General features: G+C 52.2%; 1 protein-coding gene across 1 annotated transcript in view; it reads left to right on the top strand.

The window, feature by feature from the left end:
- Positions 1-25,313, top strand: part of RNF213 (ring finger protein 213) — a 46,437-nt gene that overhangs the window by 13,797 nt on the left and 7,327 nt on the right. The window contains exons 17-52 of the mRNA XM_027904121.1: positions 21-201; positions 763-936; positions 1,178-1,336; positions 1,620-2,221; positions 2,492-2,657; positions 3,226-3,443; positions 3,573-3,713; positions 3,891-4,052; positions 4,476-5,616; positions 6,533-6,726; positions 7,090-7,242; positions 7,890-11,483; positions 11,728-11,864; positions 12,155-12,250; positions 12,679-12,797; positions 13,259-13,381; positions 13,996-14,078; positions 14,888-15,035; positions 15,360-15,495; positions 16,093-16,281; positions 16,651-16,790; positions 17,209-17,363; positions 17,707-17,919; positions 18,289-18,470; positions 19,197-19,317; positions 19,425-19,525; positions 19,781-19,960; positions 20,302-20,465; positions 20,558-20,660; positions 21,270-21,384; positions 21,817-22,027; positions 22,672-22,862; positions 23,170-23,298; positions 23,528-23,638; positions 23,880-24,122; positions 24,747-24,828. Coding sequence (XP_027759922.1) covers positions 21-201; positions 763-936; positions 1,178-1,336; positions 1,620-2,221; positions 2,492-2,657; positions 3,226-3,443; positions 3,573-3,713; positions 3,891-4,052; positions 4,476-5,616; positions 6,533-6,726; positions 7,090-7,242; positions 7,890-11,483; positions 11,728-11,864; positions 12,155-12,250; positions 12,679-12,797; positions 13,259-13,381; positions 13,996-14,078; positions 14,888-15,035; positions 15,360-15,495; positions 16,093-16,281; positions 16,651-16,790; positions 17,209-17,363; positions 17,707-17,919; positions 18,289-18,470; positions 19,197-19,317; positions 19,425-19,525; positions 19,781-19,960; positions 20,302-20,465; positions 20,558-20,660; positions 21,270-21,384; positions 21,817-22,027; positions 22,672-22,862; positions 23,170-23,298; positions 23,528-23,638; positions 23,880-24,122; positions 24,747-24,828 — 10,357 coding nt within the window. The remainder of the gene's footprint in view (positions 1-20; positions 202-762; positions 937-1,177; positions 1,337-1,619; positions 2,222-2,491; positions 2,658-3,225; positions 3,444-3,572; positions 3,714-3,890; positions 4,053-4,475; positions 5,617-6,532; positions 6,727-7,089; positions 7,243-7,889; positions 11,484-11,727; positions 11,865-12,154; positions 12,251-12,678; positions 12,798-13,258; positions 13,382-13,995; positions 14,079-14,887; positions 15,036-15,359; positions 15,496-16,092; positions 16,282-16,650; positions 16,791-17,208; positions 17,364-17,706; positions 17,920-18,288; positions 18,471-19,196; positions 19,318-19,424; positions 19,526-19,780; positions 19,961-20,301; positions 20,466-20,557; positions 20,661-21,269; positions 21,385-21,816; positions 22,028-22,671; positions 22,863-23,169; positions 23,299-23,527; positions 23,639-23,879; positions 24,123-24,746; positions 24,829-25,313) is intronic.

Raw genomic sequence — 25,313 nt, 5'->3', positions numbered from 1 at the left:
TCTCCTGTGTGCCTTGGCAGATGGAGAGCAACCTCCTGGAGAAGATATCTGCCTACAGCCTGGACCAGTTCAGCCAGCTCGTGTCAACCATCATCGTGGAGTCGTGGCCCATCAGGAGTGGGCAGTCTGGGGGGAATTCTGATAAGATTCTGCACCACCTGCTTACGTGGCCTGACACCAAACAAATCTTCAGCTTTACTGGTATGTCTGTAGCTAGATTTATAGGAGGCTCTGAGGAGCTGTTCTCTGCCTCTCTGCTGCCACAGTGCAGAGCAGCAAACACAGAGAGAAACCATCCTGCTCTTGTTTTATTCCTCATCTCAAAGTTTGAGGTACTCAGACTGCTTTTGGAGAAGAAAGGCCAAGGAAGAGGGATCCAGTATTCCTCTTGTGCTAAATCCGCTGCAACTGCCTCAGGATTTGTAGACCAGAACTTCTTTCTCTGAGGGGTTCTCACAAGTTATTGCCACACAAAAATACCCAAGTGCTGGCCATGTGAATGGATCCAAGTGGCTTGTGTTTGCTCCACAGGGCTTGGGTATGTGTTCTCCATGGAAGGTTTCCAAATTGCTGTCCTGAGATCCTGTTTGTTTGTTCAGAAAGACAGGAGGGATTGGAGGGTGAAGTCCACAGGCTCTTGGGTGGGGATTCAATAGGAAGTGGAAGGACTCTCTGGACTATGGCATGGACCAGTTGCTGATTCCGCCTGGTTTTTGGGAAGCAGGGATGATCTAGGTTTGACCTGCTTTGTTTCTGGAACAGGAAGAAACAGAAACTTCGTAGAAAAACTCACAGATGAAGCCAAGGATATCATGGCCACAGCAGACTTTGTGTTTGAGAGCGTCACTGAGGGCATCCAGGAAGGCTGCATCCTGGTGAAACATCTGGAAGAGGTTCTCCAGCATGAGGAACAGTTCATCTGTATTTGGGAGACAAGTAAGAGACGTTGATAAGTGGTGTGGTTGCCTTAGAGCATCACTGCAGTGCTGGGTGCCTGCTCTGCTGATGCTCCAGGGGTTAGGAATGTTGAGGGGATGCTCCAGCAGCGCTGCCCTTTGGCCTTTGCATGGAGCTCCCAGCTCCGGTTTGGGTTGTGGCTCTGCAAATCCAAACCTGAGTCAGGGGTGCAGGGGATGGGAAGTGTCTGCCTTGTGACTGCAGGTGGGTTTTCTTTCAGAGCACCAGCAACTGCCACGCGAAGAAAAGCAACTGCTCCAGAGAAAGCTGAAAGAGCTGCTGCAGATGAGGAGAGAGGAGGTCACACTGCTCAGGAAAGACCAAAAAGCAGTAGGAACCTTCCTGAGCATGTGCAGGAAGGTGCAGGCATCTGTGAAAGGTAGAGTTCTGAGAGGGCAGTCTGACAGTGGCAACTCCAGAAAACATAATTTTCCTTGAAAATCCCTTGGCTTTTGCAAACAAGTTTGATTCTAAACCACAGTGAGGATGAGGAGGGGTGGGGGAGGTAAACCCAGAGCACTGGGGGGATCAAGTGAGCCCTTGTGCATCAGATGACACTTACAGAGCCCCACCTGCCCAGTAGCATTCTGTGGCTTGGGGGATTGGATGGAGGGAGCTGGAGCCAGGCTGCACACCTGATCTCTGGCCTGTCTCTCTTAAAGTGGATGTAGGTGAAGTGGAAGCTCAACACTCAGAAGACCTTCACTTGAAAAGACTGAATAAGGTTGTGAGCGTGGGGAAGAGACCCCTGCAGACCTACTACAGCTTGAGGCCAGAGCTGAAAGAATTTGTCCAGAAAATGCATTTCTTTAAGGACAGCCTGACCTTCCAGCAGTTCTGGGAGGAAGCAGCACAGGAGGCAAGAGAGGGGTATGAGTATGAATATTCAGAACAGGAGGAGGAGGATGAGGATGCTGTGCCTGAACTGCACCTTCATGATGTTTTGCTCAATATGATGCGCCCTTGCTTTGCCAACTATGAAAAACTGTATGATGATCTCAGATCAGGAAGTCTCACACTTTCTGCAGTTGATAAAATTTTTCATGAGTTCACAAATCACCCTGAAGATCTCAGGACAGAGCTGAACACCATCTGTGAGCTTCGACCTGGAGAAAGCAGATCCTGGATTGAGCAGCGAGTTCAGCAGATCCAGCAATACCATGAAATGCATTTGACTTTTGACGCTGCAAAGATCATTGCAAATGTCAAAGAGAACTTAAGCCTCTCTGGTGACTTCAGTGTCCTGGAAAACTTGTTGGATATAGTAAGTATCCCCTCCTTCTGGTCTGTATTGACAAGGTGTTGCCTAAATCTGAACCTTCCCACAAGTCTATCGTAGCTTGTCAAGAACAATTCCTTGTCCCAAAATGTCTGAGGTAAAAATCAAAGTGCTTTTGTGTCATCATTCCTAAAAGAGACATGATATTCCTGTGCTGGGATGTGGCTTTGCAGAGGGCTTTTCTTTCCCTGCTGCAGAACCAGTGGCATTTCCCAATTCCAGACTGAATGTATGTTTGCACTGCTTGCTTTCTAGACAGAAAAGCTCGAGTCCTCCAAAGCCCAGAAGCTGGATTCCATCAGCCCTGAGCTTGTGCAGGCCAAGACACGGCTGCAGGGGATCACTGTGACCCGCCGTGGCTGCCTGAGGGAGCTGGCCCAGCAGAAGGAGTTTGTCTGCTGGGTCAGAGAAGCACTGAAAGGTGTGTGCTGCTCACCCAGGAATTGGTCAGAGAGTACTGGAAGGGATGGCAGCTTGTGTGGGGGCAGAAGGAACAAGGAACACTCTATCCCTAACCCATCTGCTTTGTGCCTTCACTGCTTCTGGTGTTGATAGTTACAAACATCTCTCGGGGGTTTTGGTGTGGAACGTGCTAAAAAGTCCCTTTAAACGTGTCCTGCTCTGCAGGCTGGTGCAGCTCACAGTGACCTCCCTGCCCAGGGGCTGGGCTGGGCCTGGAGGGCTTTAGTAGCTGCTACTGCTCAATTCAGACAGGTTGTTTCAGAGGATGGGACTGTGTGTCTGCCAGCTGAGGTGTGTGACTTGAACAGACACCCCTAACCTGCATGGACACCCCTCACCCCAGGCTCTGGTCCTGTCCTGAGGGTGGATGGAGCACGGGGGAAGCTGCTGGCAGGGTGGGGGGAGCGCAGTTGCACAGGAGATGACGTTCAAAGCATCCTTTCTGTGTTGCCTGTAGAAGGTGGGGATGTGGAACTGCCTTCAGGCTGCCTCGTTTGCTGTTCACTCACGTGTTTATCCCATTTCAGATATAAATGAGCTGAAGGTGTTCGTAGACTTGGCGTCCATCTCTGCTGGGGAGAATGACATGGATGTGGACCGTGTGGCCTGTTTCCATGACACTGTGCATGGCTACTCCTCCCTGCTCTATGAGCTTAGGCAGGAGTCAGGCTTTGAGGACTTCCTGCGCTGCTTGGAGAAGCTGTGGAGAGCCCTGGACAGTGATGAGAATCTCCCTGAGAAACTGGTGAGTTCTGCTGGAGCAGGTCCTGTCTGCATCCTCCTGCCTTTCTGCCTTCCAAGAGTGGCTGGAAATTTGACTGCCTAGGGCAAATGGGACATCACAGCAATGCTTGTTATTGTCTCCTCCCCACAGCGTGCCTCAGCCCAGCACCTGGAGTGGCTGAAGACAGTGAAGGAGAGCCATGGTTCTGTGGAGCTGTCCTCGCTCTCCCTGGCAGCTGCCATCAACAGCAGAGGAGTCTATGTCCTGAGAGCACCAGCTGATGGCCAGAAGGTGAGGCAGCTCAGCTCCCCCTCCCCTCCTGCTCCCAGAAACCAGCTGAGCTTTTCTCCCACTGCACACACAGCTCCTTTCTGGGGGCTCCTGCCCCAAGTGCCCCCCTCACTGGGCACAGCACTGCCCTGGGCAGAGCCTGGGGCACATCCACACTAATACCTTCTGCTCTGGCAGGTTTCCTTGGACAGTGTCCTGCACTTCACCCTCCCGGGGAGCTCGGGGCAGGACGAGGCCTCACGGAAATACTCCCTGGCAGAGCTCCGTGAGCTGCAGAACAAGCTGATGCTCATGTCAGCAAAGGGAGAGCAAGGCCTGGAGGTGGAGAAGTTCTCTGAGGTCAGATTCCAAACCCAGGGGGTTACTGGTGTTGGGGCTGGGACTGGATTTTCCCTTGAGTGTTAGCTCTTAAGGCTGTGTTTGACAGCTGGGTTGCTGGGGATGGATGGTCACAGATGTGATGGATGGACAGCTGTGAGTTGCTGAGGATGGATGGTCACAGGCAGATGGGTGTTGCTGCTTCTTTGGTTCCCTGCTAAGGTGGGACTAAGCTGGAGACCAGACAATGGACTGATAGCCTTATCCTCTAAATGCACTGGGGATGCTCCTGACTGAGAGCATCTCTGTGCTGGGGTTCTGTACTGACAAACATCTGGACTGAAGCCTTCCTTTTCACTGGAAGTCTTTCCTGTGGTTTCATGGCTGGAACTTGTCTTGGTAAACTAGCTGGGTGTTTTTTCTGTCTCCTCTGTCCTCGCACAGGTCTTTTCCAATGTCCAGAGACTTGCACAGGCCTTTATAGACCTTTATTCAGCTGGGAACATGCTCTTCCGCTCCTGGCTTGCCCACGTGTATTGTTCCCCCAAAAGAGAATCCTGTGTTCTTATGGACTTCTCCCTGGACCCCATCCCAGTGCTGGAGGGGCAGGGGGATATGGCAGCTGTGCTCCCAGGCCTCTGCAAGACCATGGAGGGTTTCCTGGAGAGCTGGAAAAGCTTCATGTACGAGAAACGGTTCCAGCACTTCTACCTGAACTACTACACTGCAGAGCAGCTGGTGTACCTGTGCACAGAGCTGGGGCAGGGCACGCCCAGCCAGGCTGCCCTCACCATGCTGTCCTTCCTGAACCACGGCTGCACCCAGTGGGATGCTCTCAGGACCCCCGGGAGGGAGGTGCCTCCCAGCTCAGGGAAGACCATTTCTGATTTGCAAGAGCTGCTGGGTGGGGAGAAGGACCTGACTGCCCAGCTGAAGTGCATCTGGGAGTGCTACATGAGCAACATGGGCTCCTTCCTGCCCAGCTGCCTGGACATGGACTCGCTGGGCGTGTGGCTGGAGGACCTGGCTGGCCGTGGCAGGGAGTGTGTCAGCCGGGAGTTTCCTCAGGATCTGCTGAGTGCTGGCCAGCCCAACCTCATCACCTGCCCTCGCTCCGAGGTGCTCACCTCTGCGCTGGCCGTTTACATGAACAGCCCCGAGCAGCCCCTGCCCATGTTTGACGAGGTTCTCCTGTGCACTCCCCAGACCACCGCTGAGCAGGTGGGGCTGTTCCTCAGGAGGTGCCTCATTCCCTGCAGCAGGGGGGAGAAGATTTACACCATGCTGTACGCGGATGAGCTGAGTTACGACGTCAGCCGCAGGGCAGAGGAGCTGTTCCAGGACCTGCAGCGCTACAACAGCTCCTATCGCCTCGTCATCCTGTGCAACTGCGAGCGGGAGCACAGCTACATCCCCTCTGCCTTCAGCCAGTACAAAGTGCACATGATACCCCAGAGGCCACGGGCTGAACTCCAGCAGTACCTGCAGCACCACTACCGAGTGGCTCAGCCCTCGAGCTCGGCTGCCTCTGTGTTCAAGGACAACATGTGTGTTGGGATTGTGTCCTCCAGGAGAGCTGGTGTGGGTAAGGTGCCACATGCAGAGTCTGCTGAGAGCTGGAAAACAGAGCGGGGCTCTCCTTGTCGGGTTTTGTGTCCAAGTCCCAAGTGTCTTGGTCAAAAAGAGCGATTCAGACTCTCCCCAGTGCAGTGATTTGAAAGCTGGATGTCACCTTGTCTTGTCCTGAGATGGGCATCTCTGGGGATGGGTCACCTACTAACCTGACACTTGTTTTGTTCTGTAATGGTGATAAAACATAACTGGTGCTGGATGAGCTGAACCTGACCTGCTGAGGTTGTTAACACATGCCTGCAGGAAATGGGCTGTGAGGTGGGACCGGGGCTGCAAAGGCTGCCTGTGTTCCTGGGTGGGAAATGGTCTTTCAATGGCTCTTAATGCAAAAAGCTGGGAGGGGGGTGTTAAGTAAAACTCCTTATCAGGCTGAAAAGCAAACAGAGGAAGGTGGTTTTCAAAGAGGGACTGGCTGAACTGTGGAACCCAAAGCTTTACATAGGCTTGGAAAGTGATCAGATACAGTCAGGAGAGGAATCTTCATCAGGGGCTGTTGATCACAAAGATGCTGTTTCTGCCACCAGAGCTCCTGAGCTGCAAACCTCTGAAAAAATACTGGATAAGACTCGGCGTTACAGCTGTGTTCTTACCCTGGTTTGACTTTAGGAACAAGCACAGAATAGATTCAAACCCTAATAAAGAGTAAAGCCTCTCTCAGTAATGGAAGCAAAAACAAGCCACATGGATAACAACAGCAGTGGCTTGGATTCCAGCTGCTCAAACCAGGCTTTCTTCTTCTGGAATGCCCTTTGGGAAAGTTCAGAGATTTCAGAGCCTAGCATTTTATTTCCTTCTTTCTGTTATGGCTTTAATATGTCTTTGATATTCAATATCAATGGCTTTAATTCCTGTGGTGTTTTTTACAACAGGGAAATCTCTGTATGTGAAGAGGCTACATGAGAGGCTGCAAGAAAAGCAGCCTGACTGCACAGGACTTCTGGAAACCATCAGACTAATTGAACCAGAAGTGGATGAAGACAAAGTGCTGAAATCTCTCCTGCCTTTTCTGAAGAAAGAACACCAGACAAAGCCCATGATATTCCATTTCGATATCACCTCCTCAGTAAGTACATCCCTCCCACAGCTGCCTTGTCCAAGAAGTCTTTTAGGATCCTTGCAGGAGTTGTTTCTTTAAAGTTCTTGTTTCTTAGTAAACCATTTCTCTAGGATGTGTGTTCTAATTATTGTGTAACACAAAGAGCTCATTACCATCAAGGTGGTTGGACTTAGAACAGCTTTCCTAGAGAAGCTGTAAAGTCTCATCCTTGGAGGTACTAAAAACCTGGCTGGTTGTGGCCCTGGGCAGCTGTTCTAGCTGAGCCTGCTTTGAGCAAAGAACCTTCCCACCCTCAACTGTTCTGTGATTCTGTGGAGTTGTGGTGGGTAAATGAAGAGAAAATGCCCTTTGTGTCTTTTCTTGTGATAGGTGCAACGTGGAATTCCAGAGTTTCTCTTCAAGCTATTGGTTTTGCAGTACCTGACAGATAATAATGGCAATATGTGGCTACGACAGAAGTGTCATCTGTATGTCATTGAGATCCTCGAGGTGTCCCCAGTGCCAAAGAAAGCAGCCACACCTGTACGTACACAGCAGAGCTCCATTTCTGGGAATTTCTCAGTCATTTTGCTCGTGGCTGTACATGCAGACTGTAAACACAGCACAGGAATTCTCTGCTTGATTTGGGATATGCTGTATGCTGTTACACAGTGGTGCCCCTGGAGTTGTACAAAGTGAGACTAAAAAAATCTGACAGGAAATTTGGCCTGTCATGACTCCCTTGGGTTGGGGACTTCTGAAGGCTCCTTAGTCCAAGCCTCACTGGCCCCACTGTAACATTTACAGGAAACAGAAAAAAAAATGGAAAATCTCATTTTCCTTGTGTTAATTTGCAGGTTTGAAAGTACTGGAATATTTACATGGAGCTAAAAGAACAGAGTGAGGAAGTGACAGTTTCTTGGGTTTAGTTTTGTTTGAGGTAGCACTGAGAAGGGGCTGGAGGTGACACAGGACTCGTGTTCCAGGGAGGAAAGTGTAGAAGGGAATAGAATTCATTGGTGCCCTTTATGTGGAAGAAGGGATACACAGGGAAAAGGTGTCCTGGTTGTATAGGCTGGCTCCTGGCAGTGGGGCTGTGGGTTTAGCCAAGACTGTTAAGGTCAGCTAAACTGAAGATCAGGGCTCTGATCATCAGCTCTGTGATGACACTTTCCTTTCCTCTTCTCCAGGTGTCAGCAAGCCAGAAGTATAATTTCCTAGATGTGTTCCCTAAAGTAACGTGTAGGTCTCCCAAAGAAGTACTAGAAATGGAGACACTTGGAAAACAGTCTCGGGGTGTTTCGGACCCGGGAATGGACAAGGAGGAATTCTGCAGTGAGGCTTTCCAGAGACCTTTCCAGTATCTGAAGAGGTTTGACCTGGGGTATGACCTGGACACGTTCTGGTACGAGGCGCACTCGGTGGAAGGGAGCCCGGCGGAATGTCTGCAGCTGCTCCTCCTGCACTGCGGCATCGGGGACCCCTCCTGGGCGGAGCTCCGCAACTTCACCTGGTTCCTCAACATTCAGCTGAGGGACTGCGAAGCTTCTGTCTTCTGCAACCCTGACTTTGTCCAGGACACTCTGAAAGGCTTCAAAAACTTTGTCGTTACCTTCATGATTTTAATGGCGAGGGATTTCGCCACGCCCTCCCTGAACATTTCCGACCAGAGCTCGGGAAGACGTTCCTCCCACCTGGAGAACGTCGCGGAGGAGGATCTCCTTCCGTTCCGCATTCGGAAGAGGTGGGAGTCAGAGCCTCACCCCTACCTGTTTTTCAACGAGGATCGCGTGTCCATGACGTTCATCGGTTTCCACTTCCAGCCGAACGGCCCTCAGGGTGTTGATGCCGTAAATCCTCTGAACGGCAGCGTCATCAAGCGCAATATCATGAGTGCACAGCTGTACCAGGGCTTGTTACTGCAGAGAGTGCCCTTCAACGTGCCGTTCGATCAGCTGCCCCGGCACGAGAAGCTCGAGAGGCTTTGCATGGTGTTGGGGCTCCCCTGGGTGGTGGACCCCGATGAGACGTACGAGCTCACCACAGACAACATGCTGAAGATCTTGGCCATCGAGATGCGATTCCGGTGCAACATCCCGGTGGTCATCATGGGAGAGACAGGCTGCGGGAAAACCAGACTGGTGAAGTTCCTGTGCCAGTTACGCAGAAGCTTTGTAGAGGTGGAGAACATGAAGCTCGTCAAAGTCCACGGAGGTACCACCGCGGAGATGATCTATGCCAGGGTCAGAGAAGCAGAAGCCCTGGCTAAAGCCAACAAGGAGCGGTACGGGTTGGACACTGTCCTGTTTTTCGATGAAGCCAACACGACAGAGGCTGTGAGCAGCATCAAGGAGGTTCTGTGTGACCGCACGGTGCAGGGGAAGCCTTTGGCCTCCGGCTCTGGCTTGCGGATCATAGCAGCCTGCAACCCCTACCGCAAGCACACGCCCAGGATGATCCAGCGCCTGGAATTAGCTGGGCTGGGCTACCGCGTCAAAGCAGATGAGACCAAGGACAAGCTTGGGTCTACCCCTCTGAGGCAGCTCGTGTACCGGGTCCACGCGCTGCCCCCCAGCATGATCCCCTTAGTGTGGGATTTCGGGCAGCTGAACAACCTGACGGAGAAGATGTACATCCAGCAGATCGTGCAGCGGGTGGCGGAGCAGGTCCCCATGGAGCAGGGTGAGGTGGAGGCGATCACAGAAGTGCTCTTTGCCTCCCAGAAGTACATGAGGCAGAGGGACGACGAGTGCAGCTTCGTCAGCCTGCGGGACGTGGAGCGCTGCATGGAAGTCTTCAAGTGGTTTTACAGGCACAGTGAGCTGCTGCTGCGGGAGCTGGAGAAGTACCTGGCCGAGAAGAAAGCACCGAAGGCCAGCGCTGAGAGAAACAACATCGTCTGGTCCTTGGTGCTGGCGGTTGGGGTCTGCTATCACGCCTCCTTGGAAAGGAAGGAGGCCTACAGGAGTGCTATCAGCCAGGTCCTTCCAAAGCCTTATGACACCCAGAAAAAGATTTTGGAAGAGATCTCCCTGATGCAGGACTTATTCCTGAGTGGTGTGCGGCTCCGGGAGACCATAGCAAGAAACTTGGCCTTGAAGGAAAATGTCTTTATGATGGTCATCTGTATTGAGCTAAAGATCCCTCTTTTTCTCGTCGGGAAACCCGGGAGTTCCAAATCCCTTGCGAAAACCATCGTGGCCGATGCTATGCAGGGCCAAGCAGCTCATTCAGACTTGTTCAAGGACCTGAAGCAGATCCACCTCGTGTCTTTTCAGTGCAGTCCTCTCTCCACTCCAGAGGGAATCATAGGCACTTTCAAGCACTGTGCTCGATTCCAGGAAGGGAAGAACTTGGATGAATATGTCTCCGTGGTGGTTTTGGATGAGATTGGGCTGGCAGAAGACTCTCCCAAAATGCCCTTGAAGACTTTGCATCCCCTTTTGGAAGATGGCTGCATAGATGACGTCCCTCTTCCTCACAAGAAGGTTGGCTTCATTGGGATTTCCAACTGGGCTCTGGACCCTGCCAAGATGAATCGAGGCATCTTTGTGTCTCGTGGGGACCCCAGCAGAGAGGAGCTCATCGAGAGCGCCAAGGGGATTTGCTGCTCGTCACGAGGGGCTTTGCAGAAGGTCGAGCCGTATTTCCATCACTTTGCAGACGCGTATGAAAATATTTGCAAGGCCCAAGACAGGGAGTTCTTTGGTCTGCGTGACTACTACAGCCTCATCAAGATGTTTTTCGCCCTAGCCAAGAACTCCAAGAGCGAGCCGACGCCTCAGGACATCGCCGAGGTGGTTCTTCGTAACTTCGGTGGCAAAGACGACGTCAATGCCTTGGAAATATTCACCTCAAAGTTATCAGAGAAAGGAGAGATACATGCTTGTGACATCAGCAGGATTGAGCTGGTCCGACGGAACATTCACAGCAGCGCTGAGGATGGGGATTGCAGGTACCTGCTCGTGTTGACTGAGAACTACGCGGCGCTGCAGATCCTCCAGCAAGCTTTCTTCACTGCCCGACAGCAGCCAGAAATTATCTTTGGCTCCAGTTTCCCTAAAGACCAAGAATACACCCAGATATGCAGGAACATCAACCGTGTGAAGGTCTGCATGGAAACTGGCCAGATGGTTGTGCTCCTCAACTTGCAGAACCTCTACGAGAGCCTCTACGATGCCCTCAACCAGTACTACGTGTACCTCGCTGGCCAGAAGTACGTGGATTTGGGACTGGGCACCCACCGGGTCAAGTGCCGAGTGCACCCCAAGTTCCGCCTGATCGTCATCGAGGAGAAGGACGTGGTGTACAAGCACTTCCCCATTCCGCTGATCAACCGGCTGGAGAAGCACTACCTGGACATCAGCACTGTCCTGGACAAGGGGCAAAGGGAAACCGTGAGGGAGCTGAAGAGGTGGGTGCAGGAGTTCACGGCGGTCAATACGGAAGGGCACTTCCTGAGCCAGCAGCGGTACCGCCCGTCCGACGTGTTCGTGGGCTACCACCCCACCACCTGCGCCTCGCTGGTGCTGCAGGCCACTGAGAGGCTGAGGGCAGGCTGCCCGCCCGGGGAGCTCCTGGCCCGGGTGAAGAGGGAGGCCCAGCTGGCCCTGCTGAACTGTGCCACCCCCGACGCCGTCATCCGCCTCTGCAACTCGGTGGGCATGTTCACGGCGGACTCCCTGGCCAGAACGTACTTCAGGCAGCAGCAGCACACGTCCTTTGCAGACTTCCTCCGGGCTCACGTCCACCAGGGGGCTGGGTCCCAAACAGCCTTTACGGAGGTGAGTGCCTGCTGGGGCCCTCCCAACACCCCTCCGACCTGCCCTCAGGTTTTTCTTTATCCTGCCAGGGCTGCAGGATGTCCAGCAGTGGCCCTGGGTTGCTGGAACAGCCCACACTGGCCCTTTGACTATTGGCAGGGCAAATAAAGGTTGTTTGTGGGGTGCAGTCCAGCCCTGCAGCACAGAGCACAGGTGAGTGAGTCTGTGCTGCCTTCCTGCTGCATCCCTGCCCCTTGTCCCTCAGGTCACCACCTTCTCTCGGCTGCTCACCAGTGCTGATGCTGCCTGCCTGGAGAGGGAGGTGCAGGGGAAAGCCCAAAGGCCCCAAATCCTGTTCCTGCAGCAGTTTGACACAGAATACTCCTTCTTGAGGAGCATCAGGTGAGTCTGGGCTCGCACTGTCCTGCTGGGAATAGGCCATCAGCTGGGTGGAAGGTGTGTGGGCAGAACAATTGGAGTCACACATGGAAAAGGGAGGGAAGAGCCCGTGCTGTGCTGACAGTGGGCTGGCTTGGGGCAAATCTTACCAGGTCCATCACACACAGGGGTTTGGTGTTTTAATCTCTCCTTCTGCCTGCAGCCAAAGCTAATGTGGAGTGACTGGTTCTTTAGTCTTTAATGTTTGCTTTTTACACTTAGTGACTTCTCCTAAATCCCTTTTCACTCTTCAGGGATTTCCTGGATGCCACTTCAGGAAATAAAGTCCTGATTATTCAGACAGACTTTGAAGATGGCTCTCAAGATGCCCAGCTCGTTGCCTCAGCCAAGTAAGTCAGGTGTGAAGTGGTTCAGTTCTGCTTGGCCACTCCTCACCACCTTTGCTTATTAGTGCTGCTTGGGGATTTCAGGCTCAGGAATGTGCAGTCCTTTATTCTGCAGCAGAGTGAATCTGGATGCATTAATTATATTTCAAATAATAATCCACAGACCCAGCCAAATTAAACTAAACTGGGTCAAGTGAGCAGATAATCCCCTTTGAGGTGTGAATGCTGGCCATTGGCTGCAGAAGTCCTGAAGAGCTGAGGGTCAGGGGGATCATCTGAGGCACAGCTGGAGGTGGCAGCTTGGCTGGGTGGAAGGAATGAGAGTCATTTGTGCCTGTGTGGGGAGAGGAAACGTCTCCTCTCAGAGGAAGGGCTCATGCCCTGAGCCTCTGCCTGGGTGTGCTGTGCCAGCAGCGTTTGCTGTGTTGCAGGTACACCGTCGTTAATGAGATCAACAAGGGGGACCTGGGAGAAGTCTCTGTCTTTGTTTACTTTATCATGAAGCTTTCCCGGCTGGAAGGAGGAACGTCCTACGTGGGATTCCAGGGAGGTGGGTGAGCCCATCTGTCCCTCCTCAGTCTCCAGCTGGCTCCAGGCAGTTGCTTCCCTTGCTCACTGTCCTTTTGAATGCTGAAAATGTGGACTCGGTGCATCCTGTGTGTTGTCAGAGCTGCTTCCCTGTGCCGCAGGGACTGGCCTGGGGAGAGCAGCACACAGACACGGGGGGAACTCCATGGGAGGCCCTGGAACACGTGCTGGTGTGTTCTGCTCTCAGCAGCGAGGCTCCTCTGGGTCTGGTGGCTTCTGAGAGCCTCAGAGCCCTGGTCCTGTGCACGGCCTGTCAGGCAGTGTGTGCTGAGGGAATTCTGCTTTCCCTTCCTACAGCAAGCGGTGAGAGCAAGTGAACTCTGAATGTAAACCCACAGGGGCTGGCAGGTGATTTTTGGGAAGCTGGTCTAGAAGAACAAGCTGCAGGCATGGAATGATTCCTTGCTGCTGCTCTCCCTCCAGGCCTGTGGCAGTCAGTGCACATAGATGACCTCCGCAGATCCAAGGACATGGTCTCCGACATGACGGCCCTGCAGAACCTCACCATCAGCCAGGTGTTCTCTGGGGACTCAGGTAAAACCAAAGGGGAGCTGTGTGCAGCTCTCCAGCCAGTGGGGTTGATGTGCTGGTGAGGAAGAGGGGAGATGTGGCCCCAGGCTTGGTGCTGGGGGAGCCACTGGATGCCCAGGACATTGTAGCTCTGGCTTTCCCTGCTCAGCGCAGGTTTTTGGGGGAGGATCCCAACTGATATTTGTATTTAGTTCATTGCTACAACTTTGGGTCATCAGGTAAGTTAACTTGGTAGTTTTACCTTTTTGTTTTGACAGAAATGTGGCATTTGCACTGCTCAGCAGCCTGAGTGCTCTGGCCCATCACAAGAGGCAGCAGATGCTGCATGACAGACACCACTGACAAGGGTCTTTCTTTCCCCTCAGATTTTTTTACTCTCTTTCCTCTCACCACACTGCCTGATAGGATTTTTGGAGAGCTCAGGGCATTAGCTCAGTGTCACTTCTTCCAGTTCTTGCTGCATGAAGCCTGACAGCCCCAGCAGCTGTGTCTGTATTTGAGAGGTGGATGCAGGTGCTAATGGATCTGACAGATCTTCTGCTGATCTGGGATGCACTTGCTAAAATAAACTCTTATTTGACTGATGCAGAAATTTACTGCTGCTTTCTAATAAAAATTCTACACCTTAGTTGCAGCTCTGCCTGCGAATGGAGAAGCACAGGAGGAAGAGGTGGAGGGTGGAACACCAGTGTCAGAAGCAGAGCACTATCAGGTCAGTTCAGAACACATTTGTTTGCTTCTCAGCTGTCAGTCTGGGTATCTGCTCTGTCATCCATAGGTGCAGCACACCTTTTGCATCCCCATTGCCTTGAAGTCCCTCAGCAGTATTTGCATCATGAATATGAATGATCAGACAAAAATTCCTCCTCCCCACTGTCCAGTCCAAATCAGCATCACTGAAGAAACAAACCATTCTAAGGACCCTCTTAAATCCTTAATCATTTCGCACTTCTAATTTTTAAAAATCAGCTTTAAAGGCTTCTGTTGTGTTTCCCACCCTGAAGGTGGGAGCTGTGTTTCTGAGGCTGCCTCTCCAGCTGGGTGTGCTTTGGGTTGTGCATTGGAGCTGTGCTGGAGCTGGTTCAGAGCTTGGCTGTGCTGCAGCCACACTCACACTGGCTCATGTTCCCCTGACAGCCTCAGCTGGACGATGCCCAGGACAAGGGACATGTGGCTTTTGGCTTTTGCCCTTCACGTGCTGAAACAGTCCCCAGGGAGGGCGAATTTTCCCTGGTCACATTTAGCACTTTTGCTTTTTCTGCTGAACTGCTGAATCTTTCACCTGTAGGAATCTTATCACAGTACAAGTGCTGTGTCACAGGCCAGTCTGAAAGGGGCACAGAAGTTGCATCACGTACTTGACAGCAAAAGAACTCAGAGCTGCAGTCTGAGCTGAGCTGGGATCAGGGTGCCAGGGGACAGACCCTTTCCAGGGAGCACTGGAACCCTTCTAAGGGGGGTGCTGGGGGCAGGAGTGCATCACTGAGGAGAAGTGACCCTGTTTCCCACTGCTGTGGACAGGGTGAGGTCCTGGACACCACTGTGCTGCTGAGGACCTGTGTGCAGAGTGCTGTGGGGATGCTGCGGGACCACAACGAGGACCTGAGTCGGAGCACGAAGCGGATTAAGATTCTCCTCGGCCTTCTCTCCAAGGAGGACGACTTGAAAGGTGGGTGCTGCAGGTACTGTCCCTGGGGGGCCCCCAAACCTTGTCAGTCAGGTCACTGGGGACCCAAAGGTCACTGCAGACAAGGAGGATCTCCCAGGAGTGTGTCTGTGCTCCAGTCTGTTGCTCCTTCCGTGGCTTTAGGGCTTTTCCTGGAGTTCAGGTGGTGGCTTTTTCTCTGGCTGTGCTGGCTCTGGTGGCTGGGCTCCCCCCACCCCCACGTTGGCTAATTATTGACACAACTGTAAAATGCTGTGCTTGGTGGGATATTTGTATTTGGATGCAATGCTAATACATAGAAAATGCAAGTTCCTTCTTGTTTTGCAGCCTCTTTCCTGAAGATCACAAAGGCTCGTCTCTCCAGCCTTTTGAAGAAGCAAGAAGAAAATTCCCTCCACCCGAAAAACTGGGTGCTTCGGGAGGCTTCCAACCTCAGTGCTCTCCAGGAGGCAGGTACCTTCAGGTGAGGACAGCAGCAATCCTTGGAATGTGCAGCCTTCCCAGAGGAGTCTGCAAGTGGCACCTGTGCAGTTCTGTGCAATCTGAATATTTGCAGTGTCAGCCTCCAGTCTGTGCTGGAAACTCTGCAAAGGCAGTTTTAGCCCCTCCTGAGGGGGGTGATTTAGAGCTGAGTGGGCTGTACTGGGACAGGAATCCTCAGGTGTTCTGAGTGGAGCAGTGGCATTACAGGTGAGCCAGGAGTGAGAGAAGTGTAGGGTTTTATTGGTGGCCTTTTTTCCCCCCTTAAAGGCAGGATTAGGACTTTCTCTCATGCAAATGAATGTCAGCATCTATTCAGGGCAGTCACCTCCCTGGAGGTCACTCCTTCACAGGAGTGCAGCTCTTCCAAGTAAACAGAAAACTAGTTACAAAAATCTGGAGAATACTGAAAACAAAAACTACCTTTTCCTTACAGGTGGTCCTTCTCTTCTGCCTTGTTGTAATCAATGTTATCCGTGGAAGCAATCATGTAGATGATGGCCTAAAAAAGCATTTAATTAATTTATAATCTTTCAGCAAAACTAAATCACGGGTTTTTCTGTCTCTCTCTGCCCCAAAGGCACACCCTGTGGAAGCGAGTCCAGAAGGTCATCACTCCCTTCCTGGCTCTCCTGATTTCTGTCATAGACAGGGATGGCAATCTGGAGCTGTTGGCCAGGCCAGCAGCAAAGTGGGTGACAAACCTGTGGATGTTCATCTTCAGTGATACCAAACTCCTGACTGTGCCCTCGGGGGTGGCTCAGAACAGGTGAGCCCAGGGGAGCAGCAGGAGGGCTTGGCTGGCAGCTCTGGGACCAGCATGGCTTCAGTCCCACTTGGCTGCTCCCTGTGCTGTGCCCAGGGCAGGTGGGCACTGCTGGGGGCTGCACAAGTCACTGCCATGTCCTACCCAGCCCCTGCAGCCCTCGTGTCCTGCCAGGACAGCCCTCTGGCCAGGGAATGCTGACTGAGGGAGTGCTGATGCTCTACAGCTGGCAAAGTGAGCCGTGTCAGAGTCCTGCAGTTCTCTCATCCCCTTCCAGGGCTGATTTCTTGCTCTCTGCACCTTCTGCTTCTGTTGTCTGAATGCGCTTCCCAGGCAAAAGCCCAGTGCATTAATGACCTTTTAATCTCCCAGCTCTCAGCCAGAGATAATTCTGGTGCAGAACAACATGATGGTGTCTGCTGATGCTGGGAATGAGATGCCATTCAGCTGGAGGATAAAGGAGTACCTGGATGAGATGTGGCTGGAAGCTCAGTACATCCAAAACACTGAAGGTGAGAGCCTGGCTTGAGCATCTCCATCCACCTGTCCTGTGAGCTCTGGTTTGTCATTGCTGTGCCCCTCCAGGACACTGGAGTCACCTACAGTCCCTCTGTGCTCCTACAAGCCAGCAGAGCTCTGTGTAGGCAGCTTTTCTTTGTGCTTCTTGCTATTAATCTTTCTCACCTATCTGTGCCCTTGCATTCAAAATGCTGTGGAGATGCCAAGAGTTAATGACAAGGTGAGATTCCAGAAATACGACGCTGGTGCTGGGCTGACAAGGCCTGGCCTCAGTCCCTCATTAGTGCCCTGTAAGAGGGGAGTGCTGGATGCATCAGTGATTAACTAGGTGTCAGTCTCTCTAGGATAGATGCTGTGTCAGAGCCAGCCTCCTCCCAATATCCAGCTTTTTTCTCCATTCTCATTTTCCAGACCATGCTGAGAAGTTTGTGGATATCTTCCAGAAGACTGCCCTAGGAAGATTTATCTCTGCTCTGGCTGAGGAAGACAGGCAGATGCTCTTCCAGTGCTACATCACAGACTTTATTGTCTTGACCATCAACGTGTCCTCCCAAGAGGAGCTGCAGGTCAGTGTCTGGAACAAGAGCTGGAAACCCTTTGGATGGAGAGAAGAGCACGATGCTTGTGAACGTGTTCTCCTGAATCAGTCCCTGCTTGTCAGAGGAAATCCCCCCCTGAGACAGACCAACAGCAAGGGCACCCCAAAGCAGGTGCTTTGGCACCGAGTGGCTGCCGAGATTGCTCAGAGCTTACTCAGAAAGCAGCACCTGTATAAACTGACATGTTAAGGCTGTCTCTGTAAGGAGCTGAGTCCCTTCTTTCAGAGAATTTTGCCAGTATTTCCGGTGCAAAACTAATAAATGACAGAAGCTCTGTTTTAATTTGGGTCTGAACTCCTTCCCCCTGCAGTGTCTGCGCTCTGCCTTCCTGTCCTGCATAGCCGAGTGGGCGTTTGCGTCCCCCCCAGGAGAGCAGCCGGAGCCCACCCTGCCCTGGGTCCACCTTGCGTACAACCAGTTCAAGAGCCGCCTGCAGAACCTCTCCAGGATCCTGGCTGTGTATCCCCGGGTGGTTGTCTACCTCATCAACCAGGAAGGATGTGGAAGTCCATGCTCAGAGATGGTAGAGTCGCTGCCAGGCGTTTCGCGGTCCTCAGCCCTGGCAGGGAGCTGTGTCTTCACTGGATGAGCTGGTGCTCAGTCTCCTTTGGTTTTCAGCAGCAGCAGAGGGGGAAGCACAAGCTCAGGATCCTCAGAATTAGGAATGATCTGCTGTGTTGTTTTTGCTGCTGGCAAGGGTTTTAGAATAGTGTTGCCCTGCTTTTGCATTAGTTAAAACAGTCCTAATGGGCCAAGCCACAAGCATGAGAATTCCAGAGCTTAAGGCAGTCAAGCAGAATGTTATGCAGTAGAGCATGTGCTCTAGGAAGGTCCATAAATAATTCTGAAATGCAGCTGTTGTGTTACACTCCACCCCTGTGTCCCTGTCCAGGTTTTGGACGTGTTGGCTGCAATGGTGTGTGCTGAAGAGCTGGAGAACCAGGTGCTGACATCCCCCCCTGAGGTCTGGCTGCAGAGAGTGAGGAACCTTCAAATGCCCATTGAATTTCTCTGTAAAGAGAAGGATGCCCAGCGGAGCAGGAGTCGGTGCCATCAGCTGCTGATGGAACTCAGGTGGGCACCACAGCTCTGCCCACGGTCCTGATCCTTTGCCTGGCTGGTAATTAGGGCATTGGTACAGCCTGAAGCTGCTTGGGGCTGCTTTTCTCAGACTTGGCAAACCTTTCCAGGTTCCTGCTGGGCTCAATTACATACCAAGCAGCAAGAACCACATTTTTTCCTCTCATCTCCTGTAGATTCTCCCTCTAAATCTGGCAGTATCAGCTGGTGCATCCCTCCTGGGTTCAGGGGTTATTTAAAACTCTCCTCAGGTTCCTGTCAACCAGCAGTGTGTCTCCAACTCATCCCCCGGGCACAAAGACTGTGGGAGATTGGGAATTTAACTGCATCTTGTCTTTTAGAAGAAAGCCCAGAGATTTACCCCAGTTTCTCACAGAGCTTGTTTAGTTTGTCCGAGGTGAAGAAAACATAGTTAATTGTGATTAGTCTTTTTTAAATTGCTTTCTTCATATAGAAGTTGGAGGTGTGAGAAGGTGTGGTCAGTGGTGCTGGCCCTGCTGCAGTGCTGCCTCCAGGCCAGGCCCCCAGGGTTGGGTGCTGCGTGTGCGCTGTCCTTCACAAAAATCCCTTTGGATAACACAGCAAGAATGTTGTGAAGAGTGCAGAATTGTTGTGGTGGGGAGCATGAAAAGCAGTGAGATCGCTGACTGACCTGATTGCACTGCCATTGCTGCTCTCAGCTCCTGCTGTTCTGTTTGAACCCTGCTGTCCTTCCCACAGAGTCAGCTGGAACCGGGTGTTTGCCATGGCTCTCTTTGTGGAACACGTGCTGTGTGGCATCAACACTGTGATGCCAGAGTTCGAGACTTTGGTGAAAGAACACACTTTGCTTCTTGCCAAGGTAAGCAAAGCTGTGGCTGCACCTCTCCCCCCTTCTCTTCTGCTGATCCTGGGAGTTTTTGTCCCTGCTAGAGCTGAGTCACTGAGCTCTGTCCTCTCTCTCTGCAGTGTTTTCAGCACGATTCAGACATGAAGACTCATCCAACTTTCCTTGCAGTGATGAAAGTGCTGGGGCGCTGTAAGGACAAGGTCAGCAGCAGGCTCTACAGGTACTGACAGGGGGATGAGCAGGGGCATGGCCCGTGCTGCCAGCACATTTCTGGGGGTAATGCAGCACTCCATGGGACGTAGTGAAAGCCAAATGAAGGGCAATAACCCCGTTTGGTTCTGCACCCTGAGCTGAGCAGGGAGCCAGCTGGTCTGGCTTATCTCCTCTTGGTCTAGTTGCAGATGAACGTTTTATTAAAGGCTTTTGGTAGGGCAGCACAGAAGCAGTTGTGTTCATTGTTGTTTCTGGATTACAGACACGGTCTGCAGCCATGTCCCATCTGCCTGGGAGAGCTGAAGGATCCCGTCTGCCTGCCTTGCAACCATGTGTTCTGCCACAAGTGCATCAGCACGTGGCTGGTGCCAGCACAGATGCACTGTCCGTGCTGCAGGGCTGCCGTGGGGGATGTGGAGTTAACTGTCTCCAAGGAGATCAGGTATTCCACCCTCTCTGGGGTGGGGGCCTTGCAGTAGGGCAGGTGTGGTGAGGAATTTCTCCACTCTGAGGTTGTCACCACAAGCAGAATTGGGGAGGGAACTCTGCTTGTCTCCCTCTGGAACCAAACAAGTCCTGTCCAATCTGTTTGTTGTTTCAAAAGAAGGAAGAAGCTGCCTTGGCCCCTGTAAGAAAACTAAATTACAGAATCATAGGATGGCTTGGGTTGGAAGGGACCTTAAAGATCTCACCTTGGTGACTCTTGCCTTCATCGACATGATTCCTCTGTTACTGAAGTGGCTCTGTATTTGAACATTGCCTCGATGCTTCTGCCCTTCCCAGAGATGCCATAGCGAGGAATGCCCTGTTCCGGCAGAGGTGCAATAACTTCTTCATAGATGTTGTCACTACCATGTGCTTCAAGGACAACGAGCCCCCTGACACAAAGGTGATCCAGAGGCTCCTTGATCTGCTGTTTGTTCACAGAAGCCTCCTGAAAGATTCAGGTGAGCTCCCCTCACGCTGATGCTCAGCCTCATGGAGCTGTCTGTCTCTCACCCCTTCTCTCACCTGCCAAACCTTTGCCTTATCTCTGCAGACCACCCTGCTATCTACACAAAACTCCTGTCCCCATTTAATGATGAGGTGGATGAAACTCCCGTCATCCGCTCAGTGATGCTGAAGCTGCTCTTGAAGTACAGGTGAGCAGTGTGACAGCTGAGAGGTGTTGGATCAGGGGAGGGCTCAGCTTTGTTCATGACCCCATCCAGCCAATCTGATCACTGCCCTCACTTCCATGCTATTCACTGAACAGGAATCCTTGCAGGTGAAATTCATCCCAGGCTTTTGCATTAGCCATGCAGCTTGGCTGTTTGCATGGAGCTTGTGGTGGAGTACCTGAGCAGTCTGTGCCAAGGTTTACCTCAGCAAAGCAGGGCTACTCAGAGGTTTAATCAGGACTGATCTGTCTGCTCCACAGACCTCCCCGTTCCCACAGCTCTCCCAGCCTCCCTTTGCAGGCAGGGCACAAAAACCACTTCTCAGGTGTGATCACCTCCTAAATCAGATGCTTAAACCAGATCAGATGCCTTCTGCCCTGGAAATGCTTATTGAGCATCAAAGCCTGGCTCAGGCTGTGAAGCCAGATGGCATCTGCAAAACATGGCCTAATGGCTTTCCCATCTTCCAGCTGGATCCAGAGAGACCCCACATGTCACACAGATATCACTGGTAGTTCTCTTGTGGTTTAGAACATGAGTAGTAGCTGTCAGCATGGCAGCTGTTTAAGGGGGTGTTTCTCTCTCTCATAGCTTCAATGAAGTGAAAGATGATGTGCAGCACCACCTGTCCCAGGTGGAGCACAACGAGCTCCTAGAGAAAAATGACAAAAAAGAGCTCTACTTACTTTTTGTCAACTGCCTAGAGGTAAGAGTGCTGGGGAGGTAGGAGCTGGGCCTTGAAACTGTTGCAGGAATAAAAAAAGTCAAGAATAGAAACTCTGCTGCTATTTTAGCGTGTCTTTAAAGATAAAATCAACATTTGTGTTCTTCCTAAGGGGCAGGTAGAGCTTGGCATCTTGGAACACGGGATGTGTGTGGCCAGTCAGCCTGCTCAAGGCTCTTGCTTGGCTCCATGCTTGGGGAATGTGGGACAGCTGGGGCACACTGGGAAGGTGGTGCTTGATGTTGCAGAGGTGTAGGATAAGCACTGGAGAGGTCACAGGGAGGAGCTGATGGCAGTGGGGTGGAGGGTGCAGGGAGAGATGTGAGTTTGCTGTGCTCACTGCAGGGGGGTATCAGTGTGCTGATGGCTGACTGAAGTCTCTGCTGCTCGTGCCGTATCCCGGCCCCTCTTTAGGATTCCCTGTGTGAGAAGTCTGAGGACAGCCTTGGATATGAGCATATAAACAATCTGCTTGGAAGTAGAGGCTTTCCAGAGAACTATCTCCCAGGGAACAACCGAGAGACTCCTCAGGAATCATCCGTGGAATACCTGCAGGCAGTGGCCAAGGTTCGCCTGTACCTCAGCAAGGCTGCAGAGCTCATCTTCGACCTGCAGCAGCACACACGTAAGCCTGATTAGTCTGCTGGAAAATGGGAATGCTGGATACAGAGCAAAGGCACCAGGGCAGGTGGGCTGGGTGCAGTCAGTGCACCTGTGCTCTGCTGAACCTGTTTTGATGTGTGGCCAAGAACAAGAGCAACTCTCTCTTCTCTTGAGGGTGTCAGTCAGTGTTTGTCCCCTATACCATGTGTGAGAAGTGCTCTGTAACTAGTACCAAGGTTGTGCTGGTGACTCCAAAGGTGTCATCACATGGCAGTTACACCTTTGGAAGGAGATTTGTTTTATCCTCCAGATTCTAACAGTGAGTTTTATTTAGAGCCTGCTCAATTGAACTTGAAAGCATAAATGCTGCTTCAGACACATGACTGCTGTAAGGTTTATTGTTTTATATGAATGAGACCTCTGTGCAGCTAAAAGGGATTAAGAGTTTATATCAAAGAGTTTATATCTTCTCTGTCAAAGAAATGAATCATTGTCTGAAATCTGGCTGAGCAGACGCTCCAGACAACGCTTGAGAAGGGAGGGCTCTGAAGTTCTCCTGTGTAGTCACTCAGTACTAGTAAAGGGATTTGGTGCTACAGCTGGTGCAGACAGAAGTTTCAAAAGGTGGGATGTGCTTTTACCTTTTTTCTTTTTCTTTCCCTGCAGAGCAAGAGCAGGCAGAGGAGAAGCAGCGTTACCTGGCGAGTGTGAGGAAGTTCTGCAGCCTCACCAGGAACGACTGGCACCGTGTGTTCCTGGTGCGCAGGATTGCCAGCCAGTACGGGATGGAGTTTGCCCAGAAGCTTGTCACAGAGCCACGGTTCGAGTGGGTGTTCCCAGTGGAAATCCTGCAACAGGTAAAGAAGAGGTGTCTCCTGGAGATGGTTCTGGTCTCCTCTTCATCCTCACTTTGTGCTGCTTTGGGGTGTTTCTACTGCTGTGTGGCTCCTGGGGGAGCCCTCAGGGTGGGAGTGGTTGTGAAGATGACTCGTCCCTGCTCTCTGCTGAACGGAGTCTCTCCTGGCTGTGCCACCCTTTGGGTGGCCGTGCCTGCTGCTGGCTCTCTGGGAAGGCTGAAATGTCCCAGTGCTTGGGAGGAAGAGGAGCTTCTGCCCTCACCAACAGGTGGCTGTTGTCCACAGTGCTCTCCATGTCCCTTTGCAGGTGCAGAGCAGCCAGTCCATCCACATCGACCGGTACCTGGCGTGTGGTGAGGGTTACCGGGCCCTGCGCGACGCCGTGGGACGAGCCATGGTGGAGGGCACGGCTGAGGGGCTCCTCCAGGCCGAGAAGGTACAGCCCGCTCCTCACCAGAACCCCTGGGGTTTGGATGGCCACTGTGTCAGCTCTGTGTCCCTGTGGGCAGTGTCTGCTCCTGTGCAGGTACCTGAGGGGCCTCTGCTTGAAGGTCACTGTGCCTTGTGCTGCAGACACGTTTCCTTTCCCTTCTCACCTGCGTGTCCGTCACTGTAGCTGGGACAGCTCTGTTCTGGTCCCTGCCACATCATCCATTCTTCTCCAGGCTTCCAGCAGCTCCCCAGCTGTGGAACCAGTCCACCTGCTGCTGGCCATTTTCCGGGAGGTCACTGCCCTGTACGGCGCCAGGGACCCACACCTTCATCCCAAGCAGCAGGTAAGAGCCCCCCCTTTGGAAGGTTGTGACAAACCTGCCTCCTGCAAAAGCATAAAGGAGATTTGAGTCAGTGGTGGAAGAACTTTTGTTCCTCCGCCCCAGACACGGTGATGGCCCGGGCTGAGCAGTCTGGGAGTGTTTTCAAAGCGGGGTGGCCCAGCGTGGGAAGCAGCTGACAGTCCTCTTCACTGTGGTGGGCAGTGTCATGCTGGGTGTGTTTCTTTTAAATATGTTCTTTCAGCAAACAGCCACGATGACTCAGTTCATCCAGAACTCCCAAGTCCTGAGTTCTCCAGAGCTGCAGCACTTTGCAGCTGCCCTTGTGGGGAATGCCCTGCCAGCCCTGAGCGTGGATCCCCAGAGCTCCAGCCAGCACAGAGCCCTGGTTGAGGTGGCTGTTCACACCGCTGCTGTGCTGCTGTGTGGGCACAGCCCCGTCCTGCAGCCCCTCAGGAACCTGGCCTTCCAGCCACACACCATGGAGGTAAAGAGATGGAACTCAGATGCAATTCAGCATTTCTCTAGTTCTTTCCTGTGTTTGCTGGATCCTCTGTAACCTGGCCTTTCTTAACATCATAACATCAAAAGCACCAGCTCACTGTTTTAGCTGTGAAATACTGATGTGTGATTATTTCAGTGGTGTTGGGGTTAATTAGCACAACAACAAGGTCCAGCCTTAGAAAGGTACCTCTGCATCCTCAGCAGTATCAAGAAAATACTTTTGGTGATATTTGAGTGAGCACAGCTGAAAGCAGCAGGCAGTGTGCAGACCTGCCTGCTCCAGAGAACACTGGCTCCTGAGTCAGGGTGGAGGGAGCTGCTGCTCCACTACTGGCTGCCTGAAGTGTAAGGAAATGGCTGGTACACGCCAGGGTGCATCAGGAATCCAGTTCAGGATGTCTGGAGAGTGCACACGCAAGTCTTAACAATACAGACAGTTTTAAGAGAGGATTTTCAAAGGCAGAATTTGAAAATCTGTGTCTACGTCACCTGCCTGACCTCTGTGTTCACATGTCTCTTGTTCTCCATCGTGAATAAAGAACCAGTGAGCAACTGCTACAGGAAAGAACTGATCTGTAGATCTCTTTGTCACCTTTTTCCTCCTCAGCACTCATTTCTGCCTACAATGCCAGAGGACATCATGGCTCAGGCGAGGGTGTGGGAAGGAATGACCGCTCTGCGCTGGTACAGTAAGTGCTCCTGGATGCCTTTGGATGGGACTGAAGGGTAATCCTTGGGTTTGGAATTCCAAGCGTGAGGACAAACACGCTCTTCAGCACGAGTTATCCTTAGTAAATCAAGATTTATACCGAAGGTTTGTGTGGGTGATGCACCAAAGTGCATCAAATGTCTGTTTAGTCTTCAGTCTGCAGCTGTGTGGGAGTTTCAGGGGGCACACGACCCGTCCTGTCACTGGTGGCAATGTTTAACGTACTGTGAGAGAAGAGCACTCGGCCACCTTCCTGGCCAGCTTTCAGCCTCTCCCCACAGCAGGGCCTCACTGCAGCCTGGGAGTCAGGGGCTGGGAGCATTCCTGGAGCAGCCCCTTTGGCACTTGGCTGCAAATCTTTCAGGCTTCCATTCCTTGTTTTCAAGGAGAAGCAGCACCGAAAAATTCCCTGAGTTCCTGTGTAGGCCTGTCATTCCTTTGAGGTTTGTGGCAGTCAGGGCTTTT

Source organism: Empidonax traillii, unplaced genomic scaffold, assembly GCF_003031625.1.
Source record: "Empidonax traillii isolate 1590-97213 ecotype Southwest subspecies unplaced genomic scaffold, ASM303162v1 scaffold1015:size517714, whole genome shotgun sequence".
Lineage (NCBI taxonomy): Eukaryota > Metazoa > Chordata > Aves > Passeriformes > Tyrannidae > Empidonax > Empidonax traillii.
This window is presented reverse-complemented; position numbering and strand designations above follow the sequence as displayed.